The following is a 16,375-nucleotide window of genomic DNA, read 5'->3' on the forward strand; positions in this document are numbered from 1 at the left end:
AGACTAGGGGGCACTCCATGAAGTTAGCATGGGGCACATTTAAAACTAATCGGAGAAAGTTCTTTTTTACTCAACACACAATTAAACTCTGGAATTTGTTGCCAGAGAATGTGGTTCGTGCAGTTAGTATAGCTGTGTTTAAAAAAGGATTGGATAAGTTCTTGGAGGAGAAGTCCATTACCTGCTATTAAGTTCACTTAGAGAATAGCCACTGCCATTGGCAATGGTTACATGGAATGGACTTAGTTTTTGGGTACTTGCCAGGTTCTTGTGGCCTGGATTGGCCACTGTTGGAAACAGGATGCTGGGCTTGATGGACCCTTAGTCTGACCCAGTATGGCATTTTCTTATGTTGTTATAAACTCTCAGTTATTCCTACGTGTTCTCAAATGGGACATGGAGCAAGCCACCACATTCAAAGTTCCCACCATGGACACCCTGGTCGAAAGATGAACACAGAACTCAAGCTAGCCGAAATTGCTTCCTGGAAAACCAACCACATCAAGAATCCCAAAACCACCCCCTTGTTCATACCTGCCTTAAAAGAACTAAAAAGAGCAGGCAGAAAGCTAGAATGCAAATGGAAAAAGACAAAATCCCACATGGACAAAACTGAGAGCAGGCAAACATCAGACAACTTACTGCAACATCATTGCAAAGGTGAAAAGAGACTACTACACCAACTTGATCAACCAAGCAGAAAACTCACCCAGGGAACTGTTCCAAACAAAACTACCCCACCACTACTCTCCTCCTTCACCACCAAGGCCCAATACAACAAACTGGCCTTATTTATTTATTTTTTTATCAAAAACATCACATGCATCCAGTCCGAATTAGATAAGCACTGATGGGACAACCCAACATGAGAACAACTTATCCAATTGCAGAAAGATGATGTTGATTCCAATCTCTTCAGCATCAGAGCCACTACCTGCCTAGAAGACCCTTGTCCATCATGGCTCCTCAAGCAGGCCAAACCTGGTCTGCATCACATCCAAACCATAATAAATACTTCACTCACTAAAGCTCATCTCCCAAACTGCCTCAAAAAAGCAATAATCCAACCTCCATTCTAATTGACCTGAAGACCTACCACCCATGTGGGCACCAACAACATAAGAAAATGTGGGAGGGAGGTTCTAGAAGCCAAATTTAGGCCCTTAGGTAGAAAGCTGAAATCCAGAACCTCCAGGGTAGCATTCTCTGAAATGCTCCCTGTTCCACGCACAGGTCACCAGAGGCAGGCAGAGCTCTGGAATCTCAATGCGTGGATGAGACGATGATGCAGGGAAGACGGATTCAGTTTTGTAAGGAACTGGGGAACCTTTTGGGGAAGGGGGAGTCTTTTCCGAAGGGATGGGCTCCACCTTAACCAGGGTGAAACCAGGCTGCTGGCGCTAACCTTTAAAAAAGGAGATAGAGCAGCTTTTAAACTAGAACAAAGGGGAAAACCGACCGTCGCTCAGCAGCAGGAGGGAGGTATCTTCAAAGGATACTAATGATGCATTAGAATTAGGGCATCCCGACAGTGAGGTTCCAATAATAAGAAAAGTAGTCCAAGTGCCTGTAATTAAAAACTCACCTGAGCTAAAAGATTCCAATTTATCCCTATCAATTAAAAAGCAGAATGAAAATACAAACAAAACACACACTTTGAAATGTTTCTATGCTAATGCCAGAAATCTAAGAAGTAAGATGGGAGAATTAGAATGTATAGCAGTGAATAATGACAAAGACTTAATTGGCATCTCAGAGACAGGGTGGAAGGAGGATAACCAATGGGACAGTCTATACCGGGGTACAAATTATATCGCAATGATAGAGAGGAGCATCTGGGAGGCGGGGTGGCGCTTCACACAAAGCCCCTATCTAACACCTGCCAAACCCTATTAGACTTTATGACCGCACTAGGATTCACTCTAATTACTGATAAGCCCACACACAGAGCAGGACACTCTCTCAATATATCATTCATCAACCACAGCCACTTAGAACACATTAAAACCAATTACACTCCCATCCCATGGTCGGATCACTTCCTCATACAATCATCGATTAAATACAGTGAACCCCATACACAAGAAAGGAAAAAAGAACCCATCAAAGTTAAATATTGCCCACCGTATGACCTAGAAACCCTAAAAGAAAAGTTAGAAGAAAAACTAACAAAATTAGACTACACAAACTGCTGCTCCGCAACCACAGCATGGTTGCAAACAACCAGAACAATTTGCTGAAGAGATAAACCCAATCAAACATGTTAACATTAGGGATACCAAACAAACGAACCCATGGTATAATGAAAAGATAAAGGAAATCAAGAGAGAGCTAAGAAAAAAAGAAAAAGATTGGAGAAAAAATAAAAACAATGAAAACTTAACAAAATACAGAAAACACCTAGCTTACTATAAACAAGTCATTCTAGCTACAAAAAAACAGTTCTATAGCTCTAAAATAGAAAAATATGAAAACAACCCAAGAACATTATTTCCATAGTAAAAAACCTCACCAATGACAAATCCGAATCTCCACAAAACCTTCCAGAAAATAGATGCAACAAAATTGCAACATTTTTTAATGACAAAATTAAGAACCTAAAAACTAAAATCCCAAATACAACAAAACAAGAAATTAAAATGAAAAAAAGAGAAATTCAACAATGGTCAACATTCTATGAAGTATCAGAAATGGAAATCGAAGTTATGCTAAAAAAAACTAAATCCCACCCCACATGCCTGTGACACAATCACAACCACAGATATAAAAAAAGTAGCCAACACTGTATCACTGACACTGGCAAAGATCGTTAATCTATCCTTAGAGGAAGGATCCATGCCAGATACACTGAAAGGAGCAATCGTAAAACCTATTTTAAAGAAGAAAAACAGCGACCTGAGCAACTACAGACCTGTTTCAAACCTACCCTTAAATGCAAAATTAATAGAAAAAAACTATACAAAAGCAAATAGCGGAACACCTAGATAACAACAACATCCTATATCCCTCACAACATGGATTTCGAAAACATTATAGCACAGAGACACTCCTACTGGCACTGACAGACAACATCATGAGGGGATTCGACAACGGTAAACACTACATTCTAGTGATGCTAGACCTCTCAGCAGCCTTTGATACTGTAAATCACAACATACTTTTAAATAGACTAGAAGAAATAGGATTAGGCAACAATTAGCTGGTTTAGATCATATCTAAGCAACAGATATTTTCAAGTTCAAATCAAAGATTCCATGTCAGAAAAAATAGACCTTCAAACAGGAGTACCACAGGGATCCGCCCTGTCTGCTACACTTTTCAACATATACCTGCTGCCATTATGCCACCTGCTAGCCGGTCTGGGAATCACGCACTACATATACGCAGACGATATTCAATTCATATTACCCATTGACGATACAATTGAGAAAACACTAAACATAGCGAACATGTATCTAGACATTATCAAACAACTATTAAATCAAATGGAGCTAGTAATTAATATAGAGAAGACAGAATTCCTTCACTTAGAAAGAAAAAAAAACCATGGAGATTTCACACAACCCAATCACACTCAATAACAACAATCAAATAATACTGGCAGAGAAAGTACGGAATCTAGGAGTAATAATCGACACAGAACTAAGCTTAAAACAACATATATCCATAAAAGTAAAGGAAGGATACGCCAAACTCATGGTCCTCAGAAAACTTAAACCACTTCTAACAACCGCCAACTTTCGATCAGTACTACAAGCACTAATATTTGCAAGCACTGATTATTGCAACACCCTTCTACTAGGTTTACCATACACCTCCATAAGACCACTACAAATATTGCAGAACATGGCTGCAAGAGTATTAACTGGAAAAAGGAAAAGAGACCACATTATGGAAACACTGGCTGAGTTGCACTGGCTACCCATTGAACAAAGAATACAGTACAAAACACTATGCACCATACACAAATTAATACACAATGAAAACGCAGACTGGCTTAACACAGCCCTCCGCGTACACATCCCCAACAGAAATCTAAGATCAGCCAACAAAGCACTTCTAACTATTCCATCAGTCAAAACAGCAAGACTAACCCAGGTAAGAGAAAAGGCGTTATCCTTAGCGGGACCCATAGTATGGAACTCCATGCCCTTGGAATTAAGACTACAAAGAGAAAACAAAACATTTAGAAAAAAATCTAAAAACTTGGCTATTTAAACAAGCCTTTCAGAAAGAGAAGGGAGAATAGAATCCAGGGAAATGCAAGGTTCAAAACAGGGAAGTGCAAGATACGAAACACCCACACAAACAGGAATCACTAAGGGTGTATGTTTTAATAGAATTCATCACTAAGGATAAGTTACATTTATAGAATGAGTCCTAGACTCAAAACTGCTATAGAATTGACCTGGACATGATAGTGTTCACACTCATTTAACAACTAACATTGATTAAAAACTATGTTACCGAACCTAATGGCACACTTTTGTGCCTTACTGTAAACCGTTGTGACGGTACCCACCTTAACGACAGTATAGAAAAAGATTTAAATAAATAAATAAATAAATCATGTCCAGGATGTCAGAGTCCAACGGGATAAAGATCCTGCATGAGACTAAATGCACAATCGAATCTTTATGGGTAAAAATCCCTTGTGTGTTGGGGAAGAGTATAGTGATAGGAGTATACTACCATGCACTAAATTCAAACTTCCGACTCTAGCTTATAAAAACGTCCATGGCCTGGTGCCCACCTATCTAAACTAATCTCTAACTCCATGCGTGGCCACCCGCACCCTTTGTTCTACTACCCAGGCCTGCCTCACAGTAACTTTCCCAAGCTTTTGGAGCAAACCAACAATTTCGCATCCTGCCTGATCACTCCCACTTTCCATGCCCTCCCACCTTAATCTCTCCTGATTTAAACCTTGTCTCCCTGTCTGCTGTACTCTGATTATCAGCTATTTATTATTATTATTATTATTATTATTGGTAGTTATTTGATATACCCTGCACAACTCTTTCTCTGCTCCCCCTTAGCTCTTGTTCATTGTTCAATGACTCGTGTTTATTGCGTGTTATACTTTGTACAATTGTTAGTCCCTGTATTATCAGCTCCTTTTTGCCATGCTGTATGGTATAACTTTCCACTACTTATATGTAAGATTCCATAATGTAATTGAATTTCTGATTGTAACGTGCTTTGATCTCGCCGGCTATAAAAGTGTGCCATAAATAACGACGATGATCCAGACGAAGACATTGGGGGGGGGTGAGCGGGGGCATGATGTGTGTGTATTCTCTTTCTGGGGTTCTGAATATAGACATCATTCCCAGTTGTTTCTCATTCCTCAGGGCCGCTGTTATGGTGGAAGATGTAAAACCAGGGACAGACAGTGCAATGCATTGTGGGGACATAGTAAGTGCACTCCTTCTGCATTCTAAGGCACAGCTGCTGTCAGAACACATGGATAGTCCTGGTGCACACCCAGTTTAGATATTTATTACTTGGATTTATTACCTGCCTTTTGGAATACAAACTTTCACTCAAACTATCAAACCAAGGTGCATTAGGCTGCGATTGGCAGCTGCTACTGAATTGGTACTCCTTTGATTAGTGGATTACGTTACAATAGCAAAGGAGCATGTGGTCATTTAGCTACAATTCTGGGTCTGACCAAGAATACACCAGCCGAGCTGTGAATGTATGTCTGTGTACTGGATGAGCAGGGGTGCTGCCAAGCAGGACTGAGGTTCATCTGATATCAAGTATTTAAAGGAGAGCCATCACTGAGTTAAGATAGCTGGTGGAGCAGTGCTGTTTTATTAATAAACACTGAAGTATGTAATTGAATCCTTCCTGAGTGGGGACTGCACTATTCCAGCAAATGATCTATAAGGTGCAGCTGCAGATCCTGGAAACAAGGTGATTGAATACATGTAGCGAAGTGGCAGCTAGCATGGAAGCCACACAGGTGGCAGGAGGTAGGAAAAGTAATCCTGAGAGGTATTTGAGCTTGGGAGTAGTGGGAAGATGCCGGCTGATACTTTGTGATTGGTGTGTGGCTTATCTCTGCGGGGATCGTGCCCTGCCACTCTTGTAAAGCAGATGTTGGCAATTGAAAGCTAGCTGATCTTTTCTTTATTTGAAAAGCAGGTTTTAAGCAGATTTATTATAAAGCGTGCACACTTGTGTAGCTGTACCACTGTGGCTGTGTGGGTGTTCACTTTATAGAGCCTTATGACACACTAACCTAAGGCTTTCCTGAGATACAAGCCTTCTAAGTCATAAAGAGCTGTGTTGGAAAGCCATTGATTTTTCTGGAAATCTGGATAACTTCTGTGATTCCATCATATACAAAACTCCAGCAGTGACTAAATGTGAAACCTTCCAGAAAAGCATGAAATGAGGGTTTCTCGGTTGCCTGGGAGACTTGTATTTGATTCGCCCACCCAGTGGAAGCAGTGTTCATAGCCCCCAGAAGAGCGGGTATCTCAGCTATCATGCAAAAGCAACACCAAGGGCACACTGGTGGTAGGTTCTGGAGGGAATTACTTTGCCCCTCTCAGCTGGGGGATTGATTAGTTTTGCAATGGCTGAAATAAATAGGAGGAGAAAAAACTGTACGAGGACCAGCATCACAGGGCTTGCATGGCTTCTTTGCCCAGTAAGGGCAAGTGCCAATCGAGCTGAGAGCCCATTAAAGCAAAAGGACCTAACCTCCCTTCAAAAAAAAAAAAAGCACAGAAAAGGACTGGAAAAATACCAGCAACACAGAATGTGCAATAGGATGAAATCTTAGATCTACATTAACTTGGGAGTGTACTGGATTAACCCTCCAACACGTCAGAGTTAGTCAGCATCAAAACTTTGGCCCTTTGGATTCAGCCACCTTTGTTTCCCTATCATGGCTCTATGGTTGGTATGCAGAGTTGAAAATAAATACACTTTCGTCCAACAGCTTTGATGCTGACTTTCATTCTCCTTTTCGATTTGTTTCGCCAGCCTCAGCCGACAGGTTTTGCTATGAGAAGCTGAACATTGAGGGAACAGAGAAAGGGAACTGTGGCAAAGAGGCGCAGAACTGGGTCCAGTGCAATAAACAGTGAGTGAGCGTGAGCATGACCTGTCTCTTGCAGCCTAACACTAGCCAAGCAGATCTGCCTTCCCACCAGCGAAGGGTTCATAACACGGCAAGGGAGGTGGTGATAAGGGGGGGGGAGGAGGAGTCCGTGAACCAAGGGAGTGGGCTGCCAAATGTTGCCAATTCCATGCAGTTATAAAGAGAGTCAATGATTGGTTTGAGGACTAAAATGGCTTGTGGCCTTCATCTAGCCAGCCACACGCATGCAAGCTGTACCTGCATGTTGTTATAACCATTGCAAATGGCCTTATTAACCTCTGGGTAGCCATGGACAACTTGGCTTTAGCAGAGCAAGGTTGTGGCTCTCAGAGATAATGTTGTCAACACTGGTATTTTGTTGTAAAATTAAATTTGATATTTTTGTTTATGACTCTTTCTTGGTGCAAACTTTGCTTGCAGAAAATATTGTGTGTTTAAAGCAGAGTAGGGACTGGAAAGTGAAAGCAAAAATGCCTGTTGCTGGTTGAGTCTTCTGTAGGTATTTCCATTTCTTTTTTTTTACATTTTTGTACATGCAGTCTGGTTTATATACCTTCTGTCACTTCCTGCTATGTTTCAGAGATGTCTTGTGTGGTTACCTCCTGTGCTCGAATATCACAGGTGCGCCAAAGATCGGTGACCTTAGTGGAGAAATAACCAGCATGACTTTCTACCACCAAAGCAAATATGTGGACTGCAGGTACGGTAACCCTGTGTTACATCTGTATCTGCTTAATAGGGCAGGTGCTGGTTGCTTCTCTAGAGCTGTAGCAAATTAGGCATTGAAACTAAGAGAGGGGCATGCATTAAAAAAGAGTGTGCTATTAGTAGGGCAGGGAGATAGGATATGAAACCAGAAGGGAATGAGACACATGAAAGGCAATATTCCTTCACAGAAAGGAATGGTAGATGCACAGAAAAAATGTGATTAAAAAAAACATCCTGGAATACACATAGTATGGATCAAGGATGGAAGATCCTTTATGATTTGAAAATAAGAGTAAAGCTAGAAATAAAATAGGGCTTATTAAATTACAGTCGATAGGGAATATGGGCGGATGAGATGAGTCTAAAAGCCTTTACCTGTCAGTTTCTAGAAACAGAGTGGGGACTCAGGTGAAACGGTGCCTGTGGTTCCCAACACCTACTGGAGGATGGAATTTCTAATAACTCCCTTTCCATAATAGGAGGTGTTATAAGATGTCCTCACTTGCTTTTCATCCTTTTCAGTCACAGCATAGCTGCCTTCATCTGGATATATCACAGCTGATGCCGGAAACCCATCTTAAGAGGAATGGGACGGGGGGGGGGGGGGGGGGAGAAGCAGGGACAAAGGGGACCAAAATATCCTGGGTGTCTTGAGTCTTAGGAAGTTGGTTAAATCAAAGAATAGTACCTGGCTAGTTTCCTCTTCCCTGGGTATAGAGCAAGACCGTGTTCTTATGCTACTGGATTGCTTTGCAAGGTTGATGCTTTAAACTTTTCTTGGATTAGATCTTGTTGGTTTTTGGGACATTAACCATTGGGCTATCAGCAACAGAACAGCTTCACTCTCTTTCTCATTCTGTTATTTCTCTACCCCTGCCACCTTTCTCTTTTCTCAGGGGAGGCCAAGTGATATTAGTAGATGGCTCCAACCTTGGTTATGTAGATGATGGTACACCTTGTGGACCCAATATGATGTGTCTGGATCACAAATGCCTACCAGTGAGCGCCTTTAACTTCAGCTCCTGCCCAAGCAGCTGGGATGGAAGAACCTGCTACAATCATGGTGTAGGTTCCATAGGGTAGAGATCATGTTATGGAAATGTGGATGGAGCAGAATTTTGGGAAGGGCTAACATACAAGTAATTAGGGTTTGGAATCACTGAAGCTCTGCATGTGTGCTACTTTAAGCTATTCCCCACCTTGACAACAAAAAAATGGAAAGTCAGGTGATAAATCCTAAAATAACTAACAAGACGCATTAACCTCCCAGGCATAACACCTCATTAAGGGTTCTACATGGTCTCCCAAACTGTATACGTCATCATTAGCTATGGCTAATTCTTAAGTCTAGCCAATCAAAGGTCATAACAACCCACAGCAAACACAGGAAAGGCCAGAAGGCTTTTGCATAAGGAGAAATTACTAATTACCTGACAATTTCCTTTTCTCTAAGGAAGACAGGCCAAACTACACCAGTGGTTTATGCACATACCAGCAGATGGAGATGGAGTAAAACTGACTCGCTGATGTCACTGACACACAGCCTTCCCCTGATGTCAGCCTGCCAGTATCTCTAGAAAAGTCAAACCATGGACAAACTGATTATTCTTAAACATGACTATTAACTGTCAGCCACTCATGCTCCCAAACAACTGGGAAACACTGAACTCTTCAAAAAATTTAACATCTTAGGGGGCTGGTTATTTCACTTACCAGTCCTTCAAATGAGTCAAAAGAAACACCTTGCATTGTCCGCATATAAAGGATGAATTAAAAGCAAGTAGTCAGCCCAGGGTAGGTTGTGGCTTGGCCTGCCTTCCTTAGAGGAAAGAAAATTATCAGATAAGTAGTAATTTTTCCTTCCTCTGCACTCAGGCAGACCAGCCCACACCACTGAGATGTACCAAAGCTACACCTGAAAAAGGTGGAAGGCTTTCTGCGGTCCCATCAACACTGCATGCACAAAAGTCACACCCTTCTGAGCCTTAATGTCCAAATAGTAATGCCCGGAGAAGGTACGTAAGGATGACCACATCGTGACCTGGCAAATCTCGAAAGGAGACAACAATTGAATCCCCGTCTTCGAGACTGCCTGAGCTCTAGTGGAATGCACCTTGACCTGTCTAGGTAATGGTACATCCGCATCCACTTAGGCAGCCGTGATGTCTTTCTTCACTTAACGGGCCATCATTGCCCATGTCGCTAGATCCCCTTGTATACCTCCACCATGGAACACAGACAATCAGTCTTCCTTGAGGAGCAAGTAACCTTCAAGTACTGCACCAGATGCCACTTGACATCCAAGGCATGCAACAGACGATAATCATGCTCATCTCTATCCCTGTCCAGACTGGGTAAGGAAATTAATTTAAATGAAACTCCAAAATCACTTTCGGTAAAAAGGAAGGTACAGTCCTGAGCTTCATTGCCCACAGAGTCATTCACAGAAATGGCTTATGGCAAGAAAACCTGTAGCTCAGAAATCCACCATGCCGAACAGATTGCCACCAGAAAAAACATTTTCAAGGTAAGCAACCACAAGGAGAGAGCATGCAGGGCAAAAATATAGGTCCCGCCCACTGACCTATCTAACTTCCAAACAGTTGCTTCTCTAACTACATTGGCAAAAATAATTGAATCAGTAGTACTTCATCAACTAAGTAGCTACATCGACGAAAAGATCATACCTCATCCAAGCCAACATGGATTTCGTAAAGGGCACAGTACTGAATCACTCTTACTTTCATCTTTTGATTCCATAATCCATGGTTTCAATTCCAATATAGACTATATCCTAATATTTCTTGACATTTCTGCAGCTTTTGACACCTTAGATCACAACATCATTTGCTCTAATCTCCAAAACATTGGCATTAAAGTACAGTTCTTCAATGGTTTAAGTCATTTCTATCCCATAGGCCACAGAAAGTCAATTCTGGGCCCTAAAATTCAAACTGGTATTACACAGATTTAGGTGTCCCTCAAGGTTAGGCACTACCTGCCATCCTATTCAACATATATGTTACCTCTCTGCCACCTTCTGTCTGGTCTCAACAAACTTCAAAATATACGCCGACGACATACAATTTATCTTATCATACAACACATCCTGGAATAAAACTTTGTCACTAGCTTCCCTGTACCTAAAAACAATAAATACATCGTTATCTCATAACCGACTCACACTTAACGCTGCTAAAACAGAAATAATTTACCTATCAACCATTCCTAATTCCACGTGTGCCCCCCCCCTTCAGAACTCAAAATTGAAAACTGTTCCATTCCCATATCCAGACAGGCCCATAATCTAGGTGTTACTTTAGATTCCAACTTATCCATGTCTACCAATATTTCATCTGTAACAAAAACCTCTTTTTACAAAATTCATCTATTAAAAAAATTAAAATCACTCCTCTACTCAAATAACTTTCGCTCCCTACTTCAAGCCCTAATTCTAATCAGTTTAGACCACTGTAACTCACTCTATCTAGGTCTCCCTGACTGCACTCTACATCCACTTCAATTAATCCAAAATTGTTCCACTCAATTACTTACCAACACTCTTCGCAGAGAATATATCGCTCCTGTTTTCAAACAACTCCATTGGCTACCAATCCGTCAATGTATCCAATATAAGACTCTAACCATTATTCATAATTTAATACTTAATGCTTCATCTATTTGGTTGTGTTCTTCTTTACGCTTTTACCAGCCTCCACGCCATTTCGTTCGATTGATAAAAACTACTTACAGGTACCAAATATCCAAACAGCCAGGTTAGACTTAACTCGAAACGCACCTTCTCCATAGCGGGCCCCATACTCTGGAACTCATTGCCTAACCCCATTCGACTACTCACAACTAAAGAAGATTTCATAAAAACTGTTAAAACCTACCTATATTCACTTGCTTTTCCTGACCCATAAACACGAAAATATTTCTTTCTATTTCAATTAACGTAATGTAATGTTTGTTTCCCTTTTTTAATTTATCTTTTAATTTTGTTTTATGTCTACCGCATTGTTTTACTTGTTAATATGGATTATGAATGATTTTATTTGCAAACTGCCCAGATCTGCAATATCTTGTATAGGCAGTATAGAAAAGCTTTTAAATAAATAAATAAATAACCCGCCAAAAAATGCAATATGAGATTAAGATCCCAAAGAGGCACCAGTACCTGCAAAGAAGGATGGAGATGTTTGACTCCCTTTAAGAATCTGGACACATCTGGATGGGAAGACAAGGGTCTACCATTGACCGGCCCCCTACAGCAAACGAGAGCTACTACCTGCACCTTCAGAATGTTTAAGGCCAAGTCTTTAACCAAACCTTCCTGCAATAATTCTGATATCAGTGGAACTTCAACTTTAAGTGGGTGAGAACCTCACACTCCACACCAGCTCTCAAATACTTTCCAAACCCTAATATAAGCTAGAAATGTAGAAAACTTCCTGACCCAAAGCAAAAATGGAAATCATTGCCAAAGAATAACCACACTTCAGCAACTGAGCCCTTTCAAGGGTCAAACTGTAAGAAAAAACAGACCTATATTGTCATGCAATATTGGCCCCTGATGGAAGAGATCCTTTCTGAGTGGCAGTCTGAGAGGACTGTCCACCAGTAGTCTCTGAAGATCGGCATACAATGGCCTTCAGGGCCAATCCGGAGCTATCAAAATACTGTCTCGGTCTGACTCACAATCTTCCGAATTGCCCTGCTGATCATCGGCCAAGCAGAAAAGCATATACCATCCTGCTCCGCGGCCACACCTGAATGACAGCATCAATTCCCAGTGCTCTTGGATCTCTTCTGCGACTGAAGAACTGAGGTATCTTCATGTTGTTGGTGCTCACCATCAAATCCAGGCATGGCTGACTCCAACGCTGCAGTAGAGTTGAAAGGCCTCGATTGCCAGCTCTCACTCTCCTAGGTCCAAGACCTGTCTGCTGAGAAAATCGGCTCATATACTGGCCTTCCCAGCAATGTGGGAGGCGGATTTGTCCTGAAGATGTTGCGCTGCCCACACCATGAGCGCATCTACCTCCACAGATACCTGATGGCTTCTGGTTCCACCCTGATGATTGATATAGGCTACAGTCATGGCATTGACCGATGACATCCTTATTACTCAAGCTTTCAGCTGTTCTGGGAACTGCAAGTATGTCAATCGATCTGCAAACTTTCCAAATGATTGACTACTGCCGCTCCTCGGCATTCCACCGACTTTGTGCCACCAACTCTTGACAGTGAGCCTCCAACCCAGAAGTCTCACATCTGTCATGAGAACCAATCATTACGATATCTCCAAGAGTCCCCCCTTCCTGAGATGACCCACTTGAAACCACCACTGCAGCTGAACGCTCACTTCCAGTGGCAAATGGAGTCTGACTGTGCACTCCTGCAACTATGAATTCCACTGGGAGAACAATGCGCACTGAAGGAGCCACATGAGCACCTTCGCCCAGGAAACTACTTCCAATGTAGCTGCCATAGATCCAAGATTGTTGATGATTTCTGGACAGAGAGAACGAGGTCTGTTGATGCATAGATCCAAGGCCTGCACTTGAGCAACTAATTTCTGAATGCAACTCTCTGGCAGCAACACTCTGCCCCAGTCCATATCAAATTATATGCTGAGGTACTCTAGGGTTTGAGATGGCTGTAAACTGCTCTTGGCTAAGTTCACCACCCAGCCTAATTCATGAAGCAAGGAAATCACCTTGCAAGATGCCAAATGACTCTCTTCCGCACTCTTGGCACAAATCAATAGTCGGCCAGATATGGATGGACCAGAATGCCCTTCTTGTGTAGAGATGCTGCTACCACCACCATGACCTTTGAGAAGATTATGGGCACAGTAGCGAGCCAAAGGGCAGGGCCTGAAATTGGGTAATGTCGTCCCAGAATGGCGAAACGTAGGAAATTATGTCCTGTTGAATGGGACTATGCAAATAGATCTCCATTAGATCGAGAGATGTGAGAACTTCCTCTTTTTGTACTGCCGGAATTACGGAGTGCAGAGTTTCCATCCTGAAGTGAGTCACATGCAAATGCCGATTGACTCCTTTCAGTTCCAGGATGGGTTGAAAGGACCCCTCTTCCTTCTTGGGAATGACAAAAGAAATGGAATAGCGCCCTGTATTTTCTTGTGATCTGGGAACTGGAATTATGTTCTTCATATGTATCAGCCTTCTTAACATAGTCTTCACTGTAACTTTCCTTAATAGAGAGTTGCGGGGAGAGAGGGAGAGACCATAAATGCATCCAAAGGAATTCAGAGTAACTCTAGAGCATAACCATCCCTTTCCACCACCAGGTCCCACTGGTCCGTTGTAATCTGGGCCCACCTTTGATAAAAGTTAGATAGTTGACCGCCTATCTCCTGATTCAGTAGGTGATCCCCCACACTTTCATTTCAAAGATTAAGATACTCCAGTCCCGGAGCCTATGTCCTTATGAGGCTTCTTAAGCCGAAAGGAGATCTTCTGAAGGGATGAGATTTTTTAAACAGATGGGAATCCCTGGAGTGGCCTTTTGCCCCAAAATAACATGATGCCTCTTTCCTGTCCTCTGGCAATCGAGGAATCTTGGATTTGTATCATCTATTTGCCATCTTCTCCAATTCACTTCCAAATAAGCGAGCACCCTTAAAGGGAAACCTTGTGAGATTGGACTTGGAAAGAGTGTCTGCCTACCAGTTTCACAGCCACAACTGGCGCCTAGCTGCTATTATGGAAGCCACCTCTCTTAGTGGCCATCTTTACCAAGTCAAAGCCGCATCAGTTAAAAATGTGGTGCCCTGTTCCATCTCTGACCCACCATCTGATCCTGCTCCATGTGTCTCCTGAGAATGATACAAACCAGCCCAAGCCATCAGGCGGCAGCAAGAAGCAATTTGCAAATTCATTGCCATGGCCTCAAAAGCCTGTTTAAAAATGGCCTCAATCCTCGTATCCTGAGCATCCTTTAGAGCTGCCCCTCCTTTGGATTCAAGGGATACAAACTCACCAAAGTGCCACCCCCCCCCCTTTTACAACTTGTATGGGGCATTGCACTCAAGATCAATTGAATTGGCTCCAGGAGGGGAAAGAAACAAGATCTTTTGAGTAAAGTGACCAATGTGGGATCTTTCTTTTCTAAGCCCATAGCATTAACCTTGTCCACTCCAAGTGTCTTCAGGGTCTGAGTCAGCAGACTCAGCACCTTATCTTTGTGAAAAAAAAAAATCAGAGGAGAGTATGATGTGGCTCCAAATAATTTCTCCCTCTTCCAGAGGTAAGAAAGCCAAGTCCGACATGTCATGATCCACATACACCTGAACGTCTCCAGAGGCAGCCTCCCTGCAGCGCTTACCCGAAGTGGATGGCAAGCAGGAGGCCTGAGAATGCAACCCCCTTCTTAACGGGTTACTTCACTCCGCAGAAAAGGCTGCAAGCACTGGAAAAATTCCATCCAGGAGGAGGATGGGTCCCTTCCAGGGCCAATAAGCCCAAACATGCACTTTCCAACCCCTCCACCGGGGATGTCTCTGCCATCGGTAATAAGGGAGGAGAGTAATTGTCCACCTTGTTGCCTCCTGTGCCTTTCCCTTCCAGATCCACCATTGGCCGAGGGAGGGATCCCAATGTCTGAAAAATCTAAAGTAGGCAAATCTTCTTGGGCATCTAAACAGTGCTGACACAGGCGCAGAGAAAGCAATGGCTGAATTGTCCTTATATAGCAAGCCGTACAAATAGCAAGGTGCTTAGACTTTTTTGACCCCGGCGCCATTTATTCTTCTTTAACTTGGCTTTACGTAGCTCAAACCGCTGCCTCATGCCGCCTCCACTCTCCAGTAACTCCCCAGAGAAGTGACAGGGAAAAAAGAAAACACAAAGGGAAATGTCAAGTGAAAGAAGGACCCAGTAAGGAGATAAAGGGCCTAAACTTCCCTCCTCTTTTTTTCCTGAGCTCAGCCCTCCTGGCTGAGAGCACAATCAGGTCTCCGGCTGTGGGGGAAGAGGGTACAGGCCTTTACCACCAAGCACTCCCTCGCCCTCTTCCAGCCTAGTTAGGCTTCCAGGCTTAAAGCGCTCAACTGACGCAGCACCAACAGGCGTCTCCTCAGGAGCTCAAGCTCTGCATTAAAATTTGTCTCCTAATCTTTTATCTTCTTTCTCTGTTTTTTTTTTCTACTACAAGCAAGCTTCACAAGGGAGATGCATATCCACCATCTGCTGGAGACGGAGGATATTGGCCTGCTGATGTTGGGGCAGGGCTATATGTCAGTGACTTCAGCAAGTCAGTTTTACTCCGTCTCCATCTGCTGGTAGGCGTGCATAACCCACTGGCGTGGATTGGCCTGCCTGAGGGCACAGGAATTTGATTTTAGAGGAAATAAAAGTGTCACGGAAACCAGTGGCTCTGTGATAGCTCACCACGCTGCCATGCAAACCACCTGCGAAAAGCCCTGATCAGCAGAAACTGGGAATGCTGTAGAAGCAAATTCTTGGTGGGGATGTGTGTATAGAAGAAACGAGTTAGCATATTTATGAGAATACC

The 16,375-nt window shown here is 42.7% G+C and overlaps 1 protein-coding gene across 5 annotated transcripts in view; it reads left to right on the plus strand.

Moving 5' to 3' along the window:
* ADAM11 (ADAM metallopeptidase domain 11) overlaps window positions 1-16,375 on the plus strand; it is an 85,406-nt gene that overhangs the window by 58,578 nt on the left and 10,453 nt on the right. For all 5 annotated transcript variants that reach the window (XM_029572918.1, XM_029572917.1, XM_029572920.1 and 2 more), the window contains exons 20-23: window positions 5,355-5,418; window positions 7,006-7,105; window positions 7,704-7,823; window positions 8,728-8,896. In XM_029572918.1, the coding sequence (XP_029428778.1) occupies window positions 5,355-5,418; window positions 7,006-7,105; window positions 7,704-7,823; window positions 8,728-8,896 (453 nt within the window). The remainder of the gene's footprint in view (window positions 1-5,354; window positions 5,419-7,005; window positions 7,106-7,703; window positions 7,824-8,727; window positions 8,897-16,375) is intronic.

Source organism: Rhinatrema bivittatum, chromosome 12 (genome assembly GCF_901001135.1).
Source record: "Rhinatrema bivittatum chromosome 12, aRhiBiv1.1, whole genome shotgun sequence".
Lineage (NCBI taxonomy): Eukaryota > Metazoa > Chordata > Amphibia > Gymnophiona > Rhinatrematidae > Rhinatrema > Rhinatrema bivittatum.